The sequence below is a fragment of the Eleutherodactylus coqui genome, chromosome 9 (genome assembly GCF_035609145.1).
Source record: "Eleutherodactylus coqui strain aEleCoq1 chromosome 9, aEleCoq1.hap1, whole genome shotgun sequence".
In the NCBI taxonomy this organism is placed as follows: Eukaryota; Metazoa; Chordata; class Amphibia; order Anura; family Eleutherodactylidae; genus Eleutherodactylus; species Eleutherodactylus coqui.
The window spans coordinates 99,312,739-99,331,126 of NC_089845.1; the positions used below are offsets into that span (position 1 = coordinate 99,312,739).

The 18,388-nt window shown below is 41.0% G+C and overlaps 1 protein-coding gene across 3 annotated transcripts in view; it reads right to left on the reverse strand.

Moving 5' to 3' along the window:
• Nucleotides 1-18,388, reverse strand: part of RIMS2 (regulating synaptic membrane exocytosis 2) — a 690,919-nt gene that overhangs the window by 196,161 nt on the left and 476,370 nt on the right. For all 3 annotated transcript variants that reach the window (XM_066578097.1, XM_066578099.1, XM_066578100.1), the window contains one exon: nucleotides 8,731-8,884. In XM_066578097.1, the coding sequence (XP_066434194.1) occupies nucleotides 8,731-8,884 (154 nt within the window). The remainder of the gene's footprint in view (nucleotides 1-8,730; nucleotides 8,885-18,388) is intronic.

Genomic DNA, 18,388 nt, shown 5'->3' on the forward strand with positions numbered 1-18,388 from the left:
CCCCATAGGACATGGAAAATCGCAGCATGTCCTATTCTAGTGCGAGCTTCACACAGGCTCACCCGGACGGCTTCCATAGCAGTCAATAGAAGCGGTCCGTCCCGCTGTGAGTCGTGGCGGATCCGCATCATTGCCGGCGCGACTGTCTGCACTATGCATGTGTGATGGCACACCAGAGCAGAGTTGAAGACAACTGACAACTATGCGGGGGTCACTGCCAGGGCACAGGGCCTGATTCCGCTGCAAGATTTCGCAGTCGGAATCCGACCCGGCCGTGGGCATGAGGACTATGCGTACAGCTGCAGCAAACTTGAAATTGACACGTAACACAACAAAAATCATTGAAAAAGTCAAGTTAAAAGTTGGTGCAATTGTGCATTTAATGTGTTAAGAGTCAAGTTAATGTGAGCTATCCTTGGGATAGATTGGTCAACAATAGTTGATCAGTGGAGGTCCACTACTTAGGACCCTTGGCGATCAGTTGTTATCCAACCTGCTGTCAGTGTGGATGGAGACAGAAACTGACAGCTCGGTACACAATGTGCATTACATTACTCGGGAAGCTGCAATGTGTAAAGAGTCTGTTAGCTTCTGGCTCCATCCACACTGACAACTGGCTAGGAGACAGCTTATCGCCAAGTGTCCCAAGTGGTGGAATTCCGATAATGAACTATTGATAGGTCATCAATGGTTTCAGACCCAGACATCCCTTTTCAGAGCAGAATACCTCCTTAATATAGTGCCGTATGGTGGTATCATAGGAATAACCAGTAGGGAATCTGTGTGCTCTGTTCAAGCTCATTAGTATTAGACTATGTTTAGGGACCCTTTCGTAATTGCACGGTGCTGAATAGGAGCACCATGTGACGGCACTCCGTTAATCTATAGTATGAAGCCAAAAGGACTCCTGTACACAAGCACAAATCATATCATGAAAATAACAACAGTGAATGTTATGTTAAAGAGTTCTTTCCGGGACTCTAATATTGATGAGCCATCCTCAGGATAGATCATCAATGTGAGATCAGTGGGGATCCACCAATCAGTTGTCTGAAGTGGCCGCAGCACTCGGGTGCATGCTGTGGCCACTTCACTGCATACCAGGCGCAGCGCCATATATTTTATAGCAAATGTGCCTAGTATAGCATTTCAGTCCCATTTACTTGAATAGGACTGAGCTGCTCTTAGGCCACGTGATCGATAAACGTGGGATCACTGGATTGAGAAGAGGCTACAGCGCTCACCCAAGTACCACTGCCTCTTCAATCAGCTGATTGTGGGGGTCCCGAGTGGTGGACCTTATTGATGACCTAACGTCCTTTTAAATGCTATGTGCTATACAACTACATATTATTTTCACTAGGCAGTAATTTGTCAGTAATCATTCACATCACTGTACAATTACCATTCTGAGAAGGAAAGCTAGTTAACGTTTTTTTTATTGTTACATTTTTTTCCAACAATTTACTTTGTATGATCGGCATATTGCTAGCCGATGTGACCGTACTGCAAAATTAAAGAGGTCCCAGTTGCCAGAATGGCATAGTTGGGCTTACATGTATTGAAGCTATGTAAACTTACAAAATGTTCACCCAGTAGTAGTCTACCTTCAAAATCAATGGGTGAACAGGAAACCTATGAGTACTACAACTAGCAAGGTACATAAGTACCGTACTGATTTTAATGGAGATTTGACAGGGCATGATCCTTTTATTCTTTTGCTTCCATTAGGTGTATGGTTTCAGCTTTGACTATTTTTGAGATGGAAGTTACCAGGCTCTGGATTTCTAAGAGGGTCCAGGATTACACTTGAAACATTAATATAAGGGTAGCAAACATAGTCACCCAGTGCTAGTCACCGCTACATGGTAGCAATGGAATTGAATTTCCCATAGAGTTTGCACGTTCCTTTCATAAGTTCCAAAAATACTTAAATGACTCAACCTTAAAAGTAGTCCAGTTTTGTGCTTGAGACTGGGGAAATTGTGGGCTATATGTGGACATAGAGTAATAGAGCTGCTCAGCACTAAGGGTATCTTGCTTTAAAAATAAAAAAAAAATCCATAAAATACTGTATATGAAATTGTGTATGCTTGCCAAAAAATATTCACGTCAACGGACTCTAACGTGATATGACCTGGCAACAGGAAAGGGGCAGGGAACAAAGGCAAGGGGGGAAGCCATCAGGTAGCACTATTATATAAGGACTTTTCATACATTCATTGAATTTACAAAATCTCCACTTGTATTTGCATTTTGAATTACTTGCCCTATAAATGAACTCTCCAGGCAAACTGATCCAGTGTGTAGATCCTCAGGGGTGGGGCATGACACAGGTATAAGCTCTCTTCTATCCTTGTATCATGCCCAGCACCCAAGGGACCTGCACTAGGCATACAGCAGTTTTGCGTAGGATATTCTTTTAAATTGTACAGTTTAACCTTGCGTCATCATTGATTCTTTGTATAAACATAGGCGTTACATAGGCATCAAGCAAGCAAGGTGGACTATAGGAAGGAAGGAATTCTGACAATAACATAGAACATATTAACACTGTATGATATAGCAGGGTATCTTGGTGAGGTTATATCATACTGTGTATATGGAGACATGCATAATGAATCTTTCGCATGCTGAAGTTACCTGAATTATATGAATATGGGCCTCTATCTGGAAAACAAATATTGATATGAACTGATGTCAAGGGAAGATCAATGTGAAATCAAATATGTAGCAGGGAGATAGTAATAATCATATTATATATAATATGAAGATAGATAATAGCACTATGAAGCAAAATCAGAAACATGGCCAGCCTTAGCTATGTGCAACCCGTGCAGTTGCATATGGCACCATCTACCAGCATCTAGGGAAATGGACACTAGGCGGATATAAGCAGGGGGTTATTGCCCCCCTTAGGCCCCCTCTCCACGACCATGTATTCGCCGGTGGTAAATCGCCGTCGAATCACGCAGGCTGAAGCTTTCCATAGCGCTGCTATGGAAAGCGCCAGCACACTGTCCACAAGCGGAGAATCATTGCGATTCTCTGCTCGGGGCGGGCAATTCGCAGCATGCTGGGAATTGCCCCAATTCTCCGCGATCAGCCTATCTATTAGATTAGGCTGACCGGCGAAGATTCGTGTGCAGCTCCTGCTCCCGGGTGGCGGCTCCCGCGGCGGAGATCTGCCATGGGACTTCGCAACGCCCGTGGACAGCCAGCCTAAGGTTTGCCTGGCCAGTTGATCATTTTCTTCCGCGTGACAGCGTCTTGTGGAGCTACATGAAGCATCCTTCTGCTGGTTCTGTCTCTTCCCCTCTGAAGTAAAAAGGTGCTGCCATCAGCATATTAGAGCCTCCACAACACCATTACTTAGTTGGTACTATATTTATGTTATGAACTTGGTTATAAGGCAATATTTATGTTTTGAGCTTGGTTGTGTGCTGTATTTATATATTGACCTTGATGCTAGTGCTGTATGTGTGCACCGAGCTTGGTTCTGGTACTGTATTTTTGTTATGACCTTAGTAATAGTGCTGTAGTTATGTTTTGATATTGGTTCTGATGCTGTATTTAGGTTACGAGCTTGGTTCTGGTGCAGTTTTTATATACTGAGTTCGGTTCTAGTCTTGTATTTATGTTATGAGATTGGTTCTAGTGCTGTATTTATGTTAGGAGATTCGTTCTGGTGCTGTGTTTATGTTATGAGCTGCATTTTGGTACAGTAAGTATTCACTGAGCTGTTCTGGTATGGCCATGCTGCTATCTTGCTGCTTTGTGCACAAGTAGAATATAGGCAATATATATATTGTTTTTTTCTTATGATGAGGGGGGTGCCAAAAAAAATAGGCAAAGGGGGCCATCTAAATGAAGACCAGCATTGATCAAAAATCATTGCTGCATTTATTTTTGCACTAGTGAATCTGGAATTTTGGAAGCCATTTACTATGAATATCTCTGCTACATACCATATTTTTACTGAAAATGGAAAATAAAAATAATCGTAGTCTATAAAGCATGCAGTCCCATGTAAGTGTGAACTATGCAGCAACTTTGCTATGTATTTACTAAAACTGCACAGTGTAAAGCTTGATGGATAGTAAAATACAACATAAGCAAAGCTGTTGAACCATTTCCTGTCATATGGCTCCACCTGCTGTTATGTAAGAATCACGCCAAGGGTTGTGGTGACAACTATTCTGCCAAGTTCAGACAAGTCGATCAACACAGTCAATGGCAGGCGTCTAAGGGTATGTAAACACTATCATTTACCATGTCTCAGTCAATGAAATAGAAGTGACCTTTGGTCTCTACAGTAAACATGCTGTCGGTACTCTGTACACTGATACGTCTACTTCATTGGCCAAAAATACACAGTTTGGGCCAAAAACATTGAGAAAAGTGCCAGTGTTTACGGGAAGCAATTGTACCATAGGAATCAGTGATGGTGCCCAAGTGCAGGGGTGTAGCTATATGGGGTTCAGAGGAAGCAGTAGTACCGGAGCCCTGGTGCCCAAAGGGGCAAAAGACCCCTCTGACACCAGTATAATAAATGGCACATGGTAAATGGAGATCTTTTTGCAGATTTTATACTAAGGCCAAGGAGCTTCGGGTTCCCCCTCTGCTCAAGAGCACACAATAGTGAGTACATACCATTGACCGCAGTGAACAATGGGTACAGATTTGATTGAATGATATGTGCAAAACTGATCACTTGTAACAATCAGATACCAATTAGCGCTTTGATTGCATGTAAGAGATCTTCGAGGTAATCATGAATGAAGAGGTGAATCTAATTTATGGACAAATTTCACATTTTGAAAGTTGACAAAAGTGCAATATAGTTTATTAGCAGTTTATGTTATTTATTTTGTTTTCTGCAGTTTTATATAGGAAGCCCATGAGGGGGAGAGCTAAAATTCCTGGGGATTTAAAGGGACGTTGAGCAAACTGTATAGGTGGTAATTATTTCTAGCACTTTTGCATTAGGCTTCTGTTTACAAAAAAAAAAACAACAAGGAATGCGTGAATAAAAAGAAATCGCACCTGAAACACACCTGTAAAGATGCATGTGCCATTTAAAATTACTGGCTTTTTACATGCATCTGAATGAAGCCTACAACAATAAATGAAGTATAAGTATGAATGTAACATTCTATATAATAGACACTTAAGTCAACTTTCAAAATATGTCATACCTGTCTATAAAGGGGAGGAACACATTAAAGGGGTTTTCCCATTACCTAAAATTGCTCCACAGCCAGTCTGTACTTCCTAGTTGCTGCTGACCAGGACATGTGACTGCTGCAGCCAGAGATTGGCTGCAGCAGTCACATGTCCTGGTCGGGAGCAATCAGGAAGTACAGAGTGGGTATGGATCAATTTTATCTAATGGGAAAACTCTTTTAAGGACCGGTTCATACTACATGATAGTGGTGTGGTAGATTAGCAGAGTACACCAGAAGACAATCCCACTAATCTTCCAGGATGACCGGGCCCCAATGTGTAATTATTCAATGTTTTCTTGTTAAGAAAAGCATGCATGAAAGTGTGACACGGACATGATAAGTTATGTCACAGCACATGCAGTCCTGTAAGAGGTGACATGACGTGTGCTTATAATAAGTGAATCAGTATTTTCAGCTGTTTTCACCGTATGGTGACATTAGTAGGAAAAGAGTGATGCATTATGGTTTGGTTTTCAGATAATCACCATTTGTCCTTATAATCAAGGAGTAGAGTTCTTATATATACTGTATTTAACTTCTATAAATTAATCCTTAAAGGGGTTGTCCAAGTTAAGGGAAACCCCTGTCAATGGGTCTCCCATGCGGAAAAACAACAAATCAGCAGTTACTCACCACTCTCCACGCCCCCATTTGTCCTCTGCTGACGATTCTGGTCTCCGCTGTGTGTTTACAGGCAGCTGTGACATCTTGCAAACCTACTGTAGCTTCCAATGACAGAGCCCAACCATCATTGCTGAGCGCTGTCATTGGCTGCTGCAGCTTATTTGTAGATAGGGAAAGTATGTAACGTCACGTCACAGGGAGACCAGAGCCCACAGAGGACAAACAGGGGAGCGGGGAGAGGTGAGTAACTGCTGATTTGTTTTTTTTTAATTCATGGGGGGCCCTTAAAGAGGTTGTTTTCCTCTTTAAGGGTGCGTTCAGATGTGGGGGATTTTGATGTGCATCTGCTCCAGCATTTGGTGCGCATTCTGAAGTGGATCCTCAGCAGAGTTCACCCTTTCAATTGGAGGGTTGAAGTCTATTGGGAATCCGTGTCAAACTCTGCATCGTAATCTTCACCAATGGTGTGGATTTTGAAGCGGATTTTGGTGCAGATTTTCAGCTGCACCCTAAACCTAGAATACAAGTTGTTCCGTTCAAAACACACACATTCTAAACATACCCATACCTCCACATTGGTCTGCCCTGAGTATTCGAAATTACTGACAGCTTTACATTATAACTATTATTGATAATTCCACGCAGTAATTTTCCGGAGCGTGGATAGTTATACATGTAGACTGCAGTCGCCGTCCTGGGACGGGCTTTCGATTAGTTTTATCATATTGACTGACTAAAATGCGGAAGTTTTGAATAGATTACCCTGTATTGTATAGAATTATTTTGAGCTTTGTCCGGAATCGGCACGCTTCTATGACATATTACTTGGCATGGTGGTTTCATTTCTAGCACTGGTTTAGTCCTGCTTGTTCAACATCATGGTGCTGCTGTAAGTGAAGGCATGTACAGTGACGTACATAGAAATGAAGTGGCCCCATAGCAAGATTAAAATGGACCCCTTTATGTGCTGGTCAAGACTAACATGCCTAACCACCTACGACTTGAGGATTTTGTGTCTTTTCTACCAACTCCTCACATTCCTGTTTGTAGGGCTTATGAAATGAGGATCCATGTACAGGCTCACTTCACAACTAAAATAATAATAATGTACAATTAATAAGAATGTAGCCAATCGATTCTGGGCCACATTTCTCCAGCAGCAGAATAGTAGCGACACAGTTTGATTCTATGTACATATATCCTTGGGTCAAAACTTGACTTGCTACTCTATGGATTTCTCTGGTGCTGCTAGAAGATAGTGTTGCTCAAGATCAAATTATTGAACTTGACTTTTACTCCTACTGATTTCAACGGAAGTCGGAATTGGAAGTCCCAATTCACAACTTTTTTTTTTAAATCGAGTCGGTCACTCCTGACCTAATTATTTCCATAATCGCTCAACACTGCTAGAAGTGACACTGGGACTGTGAATAAGCAGGGCTGCCCCAGCAATAAATCTAGAAAATTGAACCACCACGCCGGGTAATTCTTTAAAGAATAGGTGGATATCCCCTGAAGTCCAGGTAACATTATGACATTGAGGGGAAGTAGAACATCCGACTGAAAGCTTTCCTGAATTTCCAATTTTGAGTGGAGTAAAATAGGTCATACATATGCAATAACTGTCATCCAAACACTCGTTCGCCCTACTCCACCATCAATATGCAGGCTAAACTCTGTCAAACATGCATGTTTACGGTGGTCATACACAGATGTATTTCAACTAAACCTGCTGTTTTCAGTGGGTCTGGATAATCATTTAATGCGTATGGTGGCCTCCCAACTATCCTTCAATGGCAGATGATAGGAATGACAAGGATCGATCACTTGGATTTTTAACTATCTAATCATTTTGATCTTTAAGAGTTAAAGGGGTATTCCCATGTTGGCAAATTATCTCCTATCCATCCACAGGATAGTGAATAACTTGCAAATTTGTGGGGTCCGACTGCTGGGACCCCCACCGATCCAGTGCAATCACCCCATTTTGACAGCAGTAGTCGCAGAAGCGTGCCACCACATCGTTCACTTCAATGGGACCTCCAGATATAGCCAAATTCAACTGAAGTGTATTAAAGTGAATGGGATAGTGGGAGATTGCCGACTGCTTGAACTCAGTTATCCACAGTTGATCCAGAGTTATTCCCATTGAAATGAATGGAGCAATAAAGAACTTGCACGTCCAGTGCTGCCAAAATTTAGAGACATTGATGAGTGTGATATCACTGGATAGGGAATAACTTGCTGAGATAGGAATAACCTTTTGAGCTGCTGCCGGAGGTTTCTGGTAGCAGGTTTCTCCCCTTTTTTACATTCAGAACACAAAAACGCTCAGTTAATCTGTGCACGGATGCGTATGATGGTGTCACGCAAGATAGCTGTGCTAGTTTGACTGGGAGCTATCTAATGTCTAATATCTTATTTTAGTTGGAAGAGGGGAATAAGCTGATTTCAGACAATTCTGGCATTGGCATATCTCCCGTTGGAAACAAGGATCAGGCATATTCAAATTCAACATGCCCAATCCTTCTTACCTCAACAACTGCTGTTTAGAGACACTTAGATAGCCCCTGATACGCATAAGATCTTTGTCCAGTCACACCAAAGTGGGCAGGTTTCGCTAATCTTTAACAGGCATGGCCTGCTTTAGACTTTTACTGTTTAACCACAAACAAAAATAAATGATGGCATTATAACACCCGCTAAATCTCATACTACATATTTCTTTCTAACGTCAATTCATTATTTTAGCTCCTTGTTACAGTAGTAAAAAGCATAATTAGCATATGAAAGAAAAGCTGGAGATTTGTATTGAGAATCCATGTTGAGGATGGGTCTCTAGGTACCACACATGCACGGATTACTGTTAAAGACCTACTTTGCAATCTTCTAGTTGGGCTCTCGCCGTGCATCTGCCTGCGTTGCATAAATGGGGACGGGTGGGGTAGTGGCAATGAGGACACATCATGCGTCTGAAGCTTGTACCAATGTGGCTCATCATCTAATAGTGCAGTTTCTAATTCAATTAGAATCTGTGGGAATGAAGAATAAGCAGTTAGTATACAACGGTACGGGACAATAATACAGCAAGAGAACAGCAAGTAGTAAAAGATTAAACTGGAGTCACCAGTGATGATCAATAACCAACAATGTAGCCAGTAAATGTAAGTTCTTGAGTCACCTTTTTCTTCAGACAAGGAGCTACAGTACACATTCCTCTCAGCCCTTTCAATTCTTTTGAAAGTGATTCAAGTTAAAGGTTTTCAATACTGGATGTTTCTGTATTTTTCATAGCTCCATACAGGTTAATTAGGAAAACAGGGTGACAAAACTCAAATGGGGTTACCTAAGATAAGGACAAATCCTCCAAATAGTCCAAAAATATAAAAACTAGAAATATAAGAAAAGTTCTTGCAATCAAAATTATTCAACCCCTATTGCAAATTAGGTTTATTTGCCAAATTTACATACTTTCAGCTGCTTGCAAAAAAACAAACAAGACCAATTTAAATAACTGAACACAACTCATATAATAAGTGGTTTTTCCAAATTCACCACAAAATGCCACTTTTAACAACTACTACGGTTTGAGAATTATTAAACCCCCTTGAATAGAATCCCTCAGTATAGCACACAGTTGCAAATCAGCTGTTCTCTCAAACACATCTGATGCTACTAATCAGGGGCTTCATTAGTTGCATCAGATGTGCCTGAGAGAAAAAACATCAGATACTTGGAATGGCTAGAACTGTGTTGACTGTGCCATTTGTATGAGAGTGGTCCAAGAGAAGAGATTGTACAAACAAGTAAAGGTTACATAAGTACAGTTTGATACAGAGTTCTCAAGCTCAAAGTTATAGGAACACACTGGCTACACTACCTGGATGTGGAAGAAAGAGGAAGCTTTTATCAGATGCCACTAGATCCCTAAGGGAGCAGGTGGTTAGAAAACCTTTGAGTGACTGAGGTTTTGTTTGCACTGTATGCATACTAAATGCTAAAGGTCTTCATACCTGAACTTCAATACATACAACTCTACTGACCTAAAAGCACAAGAAAAGTCAGCTCCAATATGCTCAATGCCACAAAAATAAGCCACAGAAGTTTGGGGATTCTGTTCTGTGGAGTAAGTAAACAAAAGTGGAACTTTTCGGGCCTCTGGATCAGCGGTATGTCTGAAGGATGAAGCATAAAGTAGACACTGAAAAGAATGCCCTGCTTACACAAAAGCATGCCGGTGGCTCGGTGATGCTCTGGGGATGCTTTGCATGGAGGACAAGATGGATTCAATCATGTATCTGGATTTCCTAGGAGAAAATGTCATGTCTTTTGTAAGGAAGCTGAAGCTTAGGCGTTATTGGACCTTCTAACAGGACAATGACCCCAAGCTGTCAGGAATATACTGATTGTATAATTGATTATTTAGACTACATTTTTGCTTCTTTCAGACATACATGAACTAAATAGTTTCTGTCCTAGACAGAGAGCTAAAGTCCATATTTAAGAAGGTATTTAAGAAGTGTATGACTTAAGAGTAAGTTAAACACACAATAAAGAGTTATGTCCCATTTAGACGGGACGACAGTTGTCTAAAGGACTGCACAAGTGCTGATGTCACCACTAGGTTGTTACCGCTGGGTTCTTGCTGGCTTCTCACTGAGCGGGGAGCGTTTACACTCAGTGAGAAGTCATTGATCCAGCCATGATTTTCATGGTGGTTGAAATTGAGCGACAATCGGACTGTAAACAAATAGTGCACGAAAGATTTGCATTTAGAAGAGATATGAATGAATTTTGCACGATTATCATCTTGTATAAATGACCCTTTTGGTAATTGTGTGTCTGGTAGGAGGATTGCCTGTATATGTTTTAGATAAAGACTGCATACAATAGGTTTGTTTTTCTGTCTCATAGCAAAAACCGACGTCATTCTGTCATGAAGACTAGGAAAGCGACACACAGGCATTTTTGAAAAGATAGTATAAAGTGTTTTACTTTCTGGAACCAAGGCAGAAGCCATTCAGATGAGTAAGGGTCACTCTACTAGTTCGGTTCCTAGAGAGTTTCCCTATCCTGACACTGATTGAAGGTGGTCTTTTCTGGCTGCTGATTTACGAGCCAGATGATGCCATCTCCCAGTGATGCAAAGTAAATTCCTGGAGAAAAGGTCTTCTGTTAAGTCAGACGTTGTTACTTTTCTAGTAATGTGATGTAAATTGTAATATATATATATATATATATATATATATATATATATTGTAGGCAGTTAAAGGGTGAGGTTGTGAATGGAGTATTCCTCCCTCCCAGGCTCTTAGTCTGGACAGGGTGGTGGTCCAGTCCACAACTTCACCCTGGTTCTTAGGAGGCTCAGCTGTAGGCACTGACCCTGTTAATGGGGGCATAAAGGACTGCAGCTCCAGGAAGCCTCTGAGCACCCTGCGTGGTGAAGCGGTTCATTTCTGTTATACTGCATGGACTTTGTGTTGCTGTCTTGTGGTGCAGCAGTTCATTTCTGTTATACTGCATGGACTTTGTGTTGCTGTCTTGTGTGGTTGGGAGCATACGCCAAAATAAAGACTAAAAGTGAGTTTTGATGAACGTTGGAGTCCAGTGTGTCGTTGTCGCTCCCACCCCCTGGATAACAGTCTTAGTATATATATATATATATATATATATATATATATATATATATATATATATATATATATATATATATATATATATATAAAAGAATGATGTAATCTGTAGCCTTTATACATTGTATATAGATAATGAAGTCATGTTAAGTTAAAATCTTCATCATTTGTAAAAAGCTAATTCACTAAAGTAGGACATTTATTAATCACTATGCTCGATTATCATTTACTTTTAATAAATTATTATTGTTAAACCTTCCATATTGTCGTACTCTCTTTAAAGCTTAATCTGAACCTTAAGTCTTGCTCCTTGCAGCAATATACAAGTATACCTCAAAAGTCCACAAAGGCTTGGTTTTAGAAGTCCTTGAAGATTCTAGAGTGTCCTTCATAGTCTCTCGAATTAAGGCCTCCTTCACACAGGTGACACAACATCACCGTGAGAAAATTACAGAGATATCGCATCACTGGTCTGGTCACTGCGTCTTCTCATGGCAATACAACGATTTTGTAGCGCTAGAAAGTCACACGACTTTTGGCGGGGGAGGGGGAGCTTGAAATATAAGCCCTACCCTGAAAATAAGCCCTAGCTGCAGGAAAAGAGTATACTTTATCTAGAAGTGCTGTCCCGGGCTCTACTGCAGCTTCTTCCTGGTCCCCGACAATGGTCTTCTTCATCTCTTCTGGTTGGGTACCCGGCACTATTTTCCTTCATCTCTTCTGGCTGGGGATTGAAAAACCCCGCCTCCTGGAAGTGCTGGCTGTGATTGCTTGATGCTTAGGCAATCAGATCTCGCATTCGATGAATGGCTGTGATTGGTTCATCGAGCGCTCTCTGTGATTGGCTAAGCGTCAGCCAATCACAGGCAGTGCTTCCAGGAGGCAGAGATTTTTCAATCCCCGGCCAGAAGAGATGAAGAAAAATAGTGCCAGGGATGCAGAGAGAAGATGCGGCTGGGCTGATAGAGCTTCTAAGATGATGTATACTGTTTTTTTAAACTTTTCCTGCAGCTGGGGCTTAGTTCCTGTTTGATTGTCTTTTTAATTTTATTTTTTTTTTAAACAGCTGAAAGTTTGTAAACTTGACAAATAAACCTAATTTGCTATGGGGATTAGAACATGTTAATTGCAACTGTATTTATTATGATTTCTACTACTCACCACATCTCCCTTGCATACAGTAGGTGTCTATAACTACAGAATATCGTGTGGTTAAATCCTCCAATTACTGTTGCAGGATCATATGTCACTATAGATGAAATGTCATGGTAATGTGTAATGACAATATGCCCATGTAAATGAGCCCTAAAGCATTAAGTGTCAATTTAAAACTCTGCTACATCTGTACATTCATACGTTTTTTTTTTATTCTACTACATTTAACAGGTTTGGGCTATTTGGAAAATACGTCAAAATCTGGGACACCCCTTAAAGAGTTATATAATGTTGGTCAAAAAGTCAATGCAATAGCTAATAACATGTCAGAAGGGGAGTTACAATTACAATACTGGAGATTATTTGGTTTCAGGAGGAAAAACTCATATTGAGGAAAGTAACATACTGCTATAAAGTCAAAAACAATCAGGGATCATCCATAAAGAATAATCACATTTCAGCAAAGTGTGATTGAGGAGAGATGATTCCCGAAACCAAAGTCCAACCTCCTCTGGAGGAAGGAGTATGAGCGATGCATTTCTAATTTAACTTTCTTATACCTTTCTGAAATATTTACCCATGGCATTTCTAGAAGAGGAAATCTTTTGTAGTATACATTTTGTAACGGGGCCTTCAGAGAGGACAACAGCCACTGTCAGCAGGATATAGCCTATGTACAGCCTCTTTTGTAAGGAATTCACTCCAATTTATAATGTTACCATAGAGATGTAATAAGAGAGATGCACCAAAGATTGCACAAAATTTAAGAGCATACCAAAATTTGGTACAAAGGAGCGAAGCATGCTCACTGGTCTTTGATTGACTTGATGAAGCCCTGAGGTAAAAAGGGGTAATTTTAGCTGTACAGTGAGCTGTGCTGGGTCAGTAGAACCTGCAAACTTTTAGCGAGGTCGGCCTCTGAAAGGACTTTTAGTATACCAATAGGGGTAGATGATAATTCGCCTGCAGGTTTGGAGTATTATTCGCCTTTCACTGAGGAAATTGAACTATGAGAGACTTGTGGGTCCCTAGGGAATTGGGGATAGGGCATGCCTCCCTATTTTTGGACTGAGATACTTTACACAGGTGAAGTCAAAACCAGCTTTAGAGGTGAAGGGATGGTCACCCAAAAGGGAAACTGTATATTAGGTACATAAGCTGTGTTCTTATTAAGATTAAATGGTTTGTAATCATGTACTATTGATGTTGCTCTAAAGGTACCACTACATTATAGTCAATAGCATCTAGTGTGTAATCGAAGGTGAGAATTGACAACTTTTTACTGTTTTTACTCTTATTACTTAAATAAATCTTGTATATTTTGGTTACACCATCTGCTGCATCGTATCCTGAGCCTTGCGCCACCATACTCAACTCATGACACTTTCATTCTTTTTAGAGCTCATTAGAGAAGGATAGGATCTAATAACCGAATCTGGGCCTGTTCCTACTGTAAATTTTACCCTTTGGTATGTAGGTGTTACGATAAACTTCATGTCAGTCATTCCTTCACTAAGCATGTTGTAGGACTTGTCTCAAAAATGGTAAAGACCATTATATGTCTGCTTGGAGGAATTTCACAGCTTTTGCTATCACTCACTGAGAGGAATTTGACTTCCTGTCTATCTGTGTATATTTAATGACAGTGAACCGTCTGACATGATGTAAATCTGGTAACTTTACATGATGGAAATTTAATTTTCTTTGCCTACAATGACAACTGAAAACCAAGCAACACAGGATAAAGTAAATGATAATGTGTAACGCGGGATAAAACAATTGTCATTCATAAGGTAGACCAAGGTGTTCATCGTGGGACAAACAATGACAGGTTATGTTTTCTAGGCCATGCTCCAAGTTTCTCCATAAAGATTACATGGGCATGGATCTTATCACAATTCTAGACATAAACTCACGCTAATAAATCAATAAATCGTATAGCTTATAAAGCGATAGCAAGTACTGCAGGAAAATCCAACACAGTTGAAGAAAGTCATTTTAGTCTTGGTTTAGAAAAAAAAAAGATCTTGGGATAAATTTTCTTTGATAAGTCAGGTTTCCTATGAACTTTAATCAATGGTCGATCTGCAATCACATTGAAATGTGAATATACAAGGTGTTTTATTTGAAGCGCACCTGCTGGTGTCTAGAAGGTGAGGCTCATTTATCAAAACTAACAGTAAGAATGTCCTGGTTGCCCCTAGCCACCAATCGGAGATCAGCTTTCATTTTACTGGGTTTCAGAAATGGTGGAGTATGTAGAGTATCGGTAGCAGTTTCAGCAAAGTTTAGGCCAATACCAGGAACTTCTGGACATCGCATGGTTTACAGATGAAACGTGGTGCCATCTGTGTGGCCACATGAATAGCCAAAACACCCAGAGGTGGGACACAACGAACGCAAAAAATCACTGCATCCTGTAAAGGTTGGTGTATGGTGCACATTATCCTGCATCATATCATTGGCCCTATCTTCTTCCCACAACACCATCAACACTGAACATTACATGTCAATATTCACAGATTTTGTGAATCAGCTGGATGATGAGGAGCCGCAGAATAGTTACTTCCAACAACATGCGCCGAATTGTCACACGTCCAACCAGAGCATGGCAGAAATTAATTCTTTCTTCAGGGCCAGAATCATCTCGAAGGATCTGTGGCCACCAAGTTCACCCAAACTTGAGCAGACTTTTCTCTGTGGGGCCACTTAGAGGCTAAAGTGTTCATCAGTAAACCCGGCACCGTTGCCACACTGAAGAATATCATTAAATGTGAAACTGCTCCAATCAATGTGGGCTTGTTGCTGTACACTTTTGCCACCATTGAATGCAGAGTTTAGAAGTTATTGTAGGTTGGGGGTGGCTACTTTCAACATCCTCTGTGATGACGTTAAGCTTACCAAGAGCCAAAGTCTTCTGTGAGATATCATTGTCCGGAACACAAAGTGTAACCTTCATATTTTGTGTAGAGCTATACTCATTTTCAAGAGTGTACTGTTTATCGACGACTTATGATCTGTTTCATCCCAGGGGTGTATTGTTTGTCAAGGGCAGCACCTGCTGGCGCACAGTTCACATTTCCATAGAAGGAGGGACTTATTTATTGAAATAGTCTAACAGTAAGACTGCCCTTGATGCTGGTTGAGAAGTGCTTGGAGATTGGTGGTGATCACTTTTAACATCTTCTGTGATGACACTGAGCTCACCAACAATCAAGATAGGCGCCAGTATTCAATCTTGTGAGACGTCATTGCCCCAAACATACGTATTGCAAAATTACTGGGTGGCGCTTCAACTAAAACACTGTTTACAATAAAAGAGCGTAGGTAGATTTTAAAAAAATGTGTCTTATGAGGCAGGGCTCAAGAGTCATATAACAGATGTGTGATGGACCATCCACAGCCAAAACAGGCTAGCTTAGAGCTATGCTATAACTTTAGTTGAGCAACCCCAGTTGCATGAAAGTTGCAAGGATGTGGTACATTTGTTCTTCAACTAAGCACAACTCACATGGAACTGAACGCTGAGTAACTAAAGTGTAGTGTAACCCTGCTAAGGGGGTGAAGGAGTCTCCTGGATTATCATGCAGGCGTAACTGTATATTCAGAATATGTAATGTTACTAGTGCTATATATGGCAAAAAAGTTACATATTTTTAACAGATTCTGCCCGTTGCATGTGTTGTATGATGGGGACCTCTTTTCAGCCATGTAGATGCAAGGGTTCTTAGTAGTGCCGTGCCTAACCAATTTGGCACCAGGCAGTTTCAGCTCAGTCATCATATTGATTGGAAACTCGACAGCCTGGCGTAGGCTACATAACTACACCACATGCACTCACATAAGCATTAGTATTAGAAATGAGCGAGCGTACTCGTTAAGGCAAATTACTCCAGCGAGTATCGCCATTTTCGAGTACATGCCTGCTCGTCCGAAAAGATTCGGGGTCCGGCGGGGGTTAAGCGGTGAGTTGCAGGAGTGAGCAGGGGAGAGTGGGGGGCAGAGAGAGAGAGATACATCTCCCCCCCCTCCCGCATCTTTTCGGGCAAGCAGGCATGTACTCGAAAATGGCGATACTCTCTCGAGTAATTTCCCTTAACGAGTACGCTCGCTCATCTCTAATTAGTATGCTCTATAAGAGAGTGGCTTCCCATCAAACAGTAGTCAGGTGATGGTGAAAACAAACCAAAGAGGTTGCCATGTGACAAGCGAGAGCAGGAGTGATGTAGTGTGTCCAAGAAGGATGGTGATCGCTGGAGACATTGTGGACATGTGTCCTTGCTATCATGAATTAACCTTTTGCCTATAAATGGTGTCGAAGAGGGAGATTTCAACTAATGCTGTAACAATTAGTGGGTATAAGATAACATAAGAGGTTCAAGGACATCAGGACTGTGACCAAGCTTTACATGGGCCGATTATCAAGTGATTATTCATTATGTAGAGTAAATCTGAAGAATAATTGTGCAGCTTGAATGCATCCACTGAGTCAACGACACATGAGAATTTGCTATTGATCGCATCTTGTATACTGATAAAATTTGTTGTTCCTCGGCAGAAAATCAAGTAGCATAAACAAAAAAATCATCAAATTGTTCAAAAACGAGTGTGGAGTAAAGGAGAGGAGAGAGGCAGAGAGAGGGGCAATTTTCTGATATGAATGACCCATGTACAGTTCGCTGATTGGTTCATGTAAAGTTTACTGATTGGTTGCTTGAAACCCGTGGCTAGCATGGATGGAAAGTGGAATAGTACAAATACTTGAACAAATATTCAAACAAATACACGCTACTGCAATCGCCTAGAAGCACGTGCTTAGCAAAGCCGAGCATGTTCAGCTTTGGGACCAAATTCTGCTCTGGGACCTGAGGAGGCAGGGAATATATTACCTGCAGTTGTTCTTTTCTTCGGTCTCTCGAATCCATCTGTTCTGGGCGGCAAAAACAGGGCCCAAAACAAGTGAATCGAAGGGGCGACAAACAACAATTGCAGACAATATACAGAATTTTGTCCCCAAACTGGAGGGTCACTTTAAGTGAAATGCCTCTCCTAAGGCCTCTTTCACACAACAACGGAAATCGTGCAAGATTTGTGCGCTGCGAAACGCACAAATCTCACATGAATATAAACCCCATTTCTTTGGGAAAATCGCTGCATGTACTATATTTTTGCATTACTCTAAACACCGTATAATCAATAACATTATAATACATTACCACAGAAGAAAAGGGTGTCTTTCTGTCCTGAATTTAAAGAAATATTATACAGTGGCCAGAATGGCTCAATGGATAGCGACTTTGGGAGGCTCTACAGCTCGGATATGGGTTGATATTGAGGCGTGCAGAATAGCTCCCAATTCATTCCCAAGCCTAATGTGGTCGGACACCTCTAGGGTAGCTAATCTGGGGATTACTAGCCCACTCTCTTATTACTCATTGCTAATATGGAGAAACATCCGCTTCAAAATAAACTTACTACAAAGCCCTCTGTGCTACTTCCCTTAATCCCAAACATGAGATTCCCACCAAGTCTAGACCTAGTGCACTATCAATGGTGGAAAAATAATGAAGTGACCAACCTTTGCCATTTCATAACGGGATCCCAATTATTAACATTAGCTCTATTGCAAGCCAAATACAATCCCACGGAAGAATTTTAGAGTCAATCAGATTTTCCATTTTATAAGTTCTTTGAAACTACCACCCGTCCTTCCAAACATGACAATGTTCGAACGGCTCTAGTTAC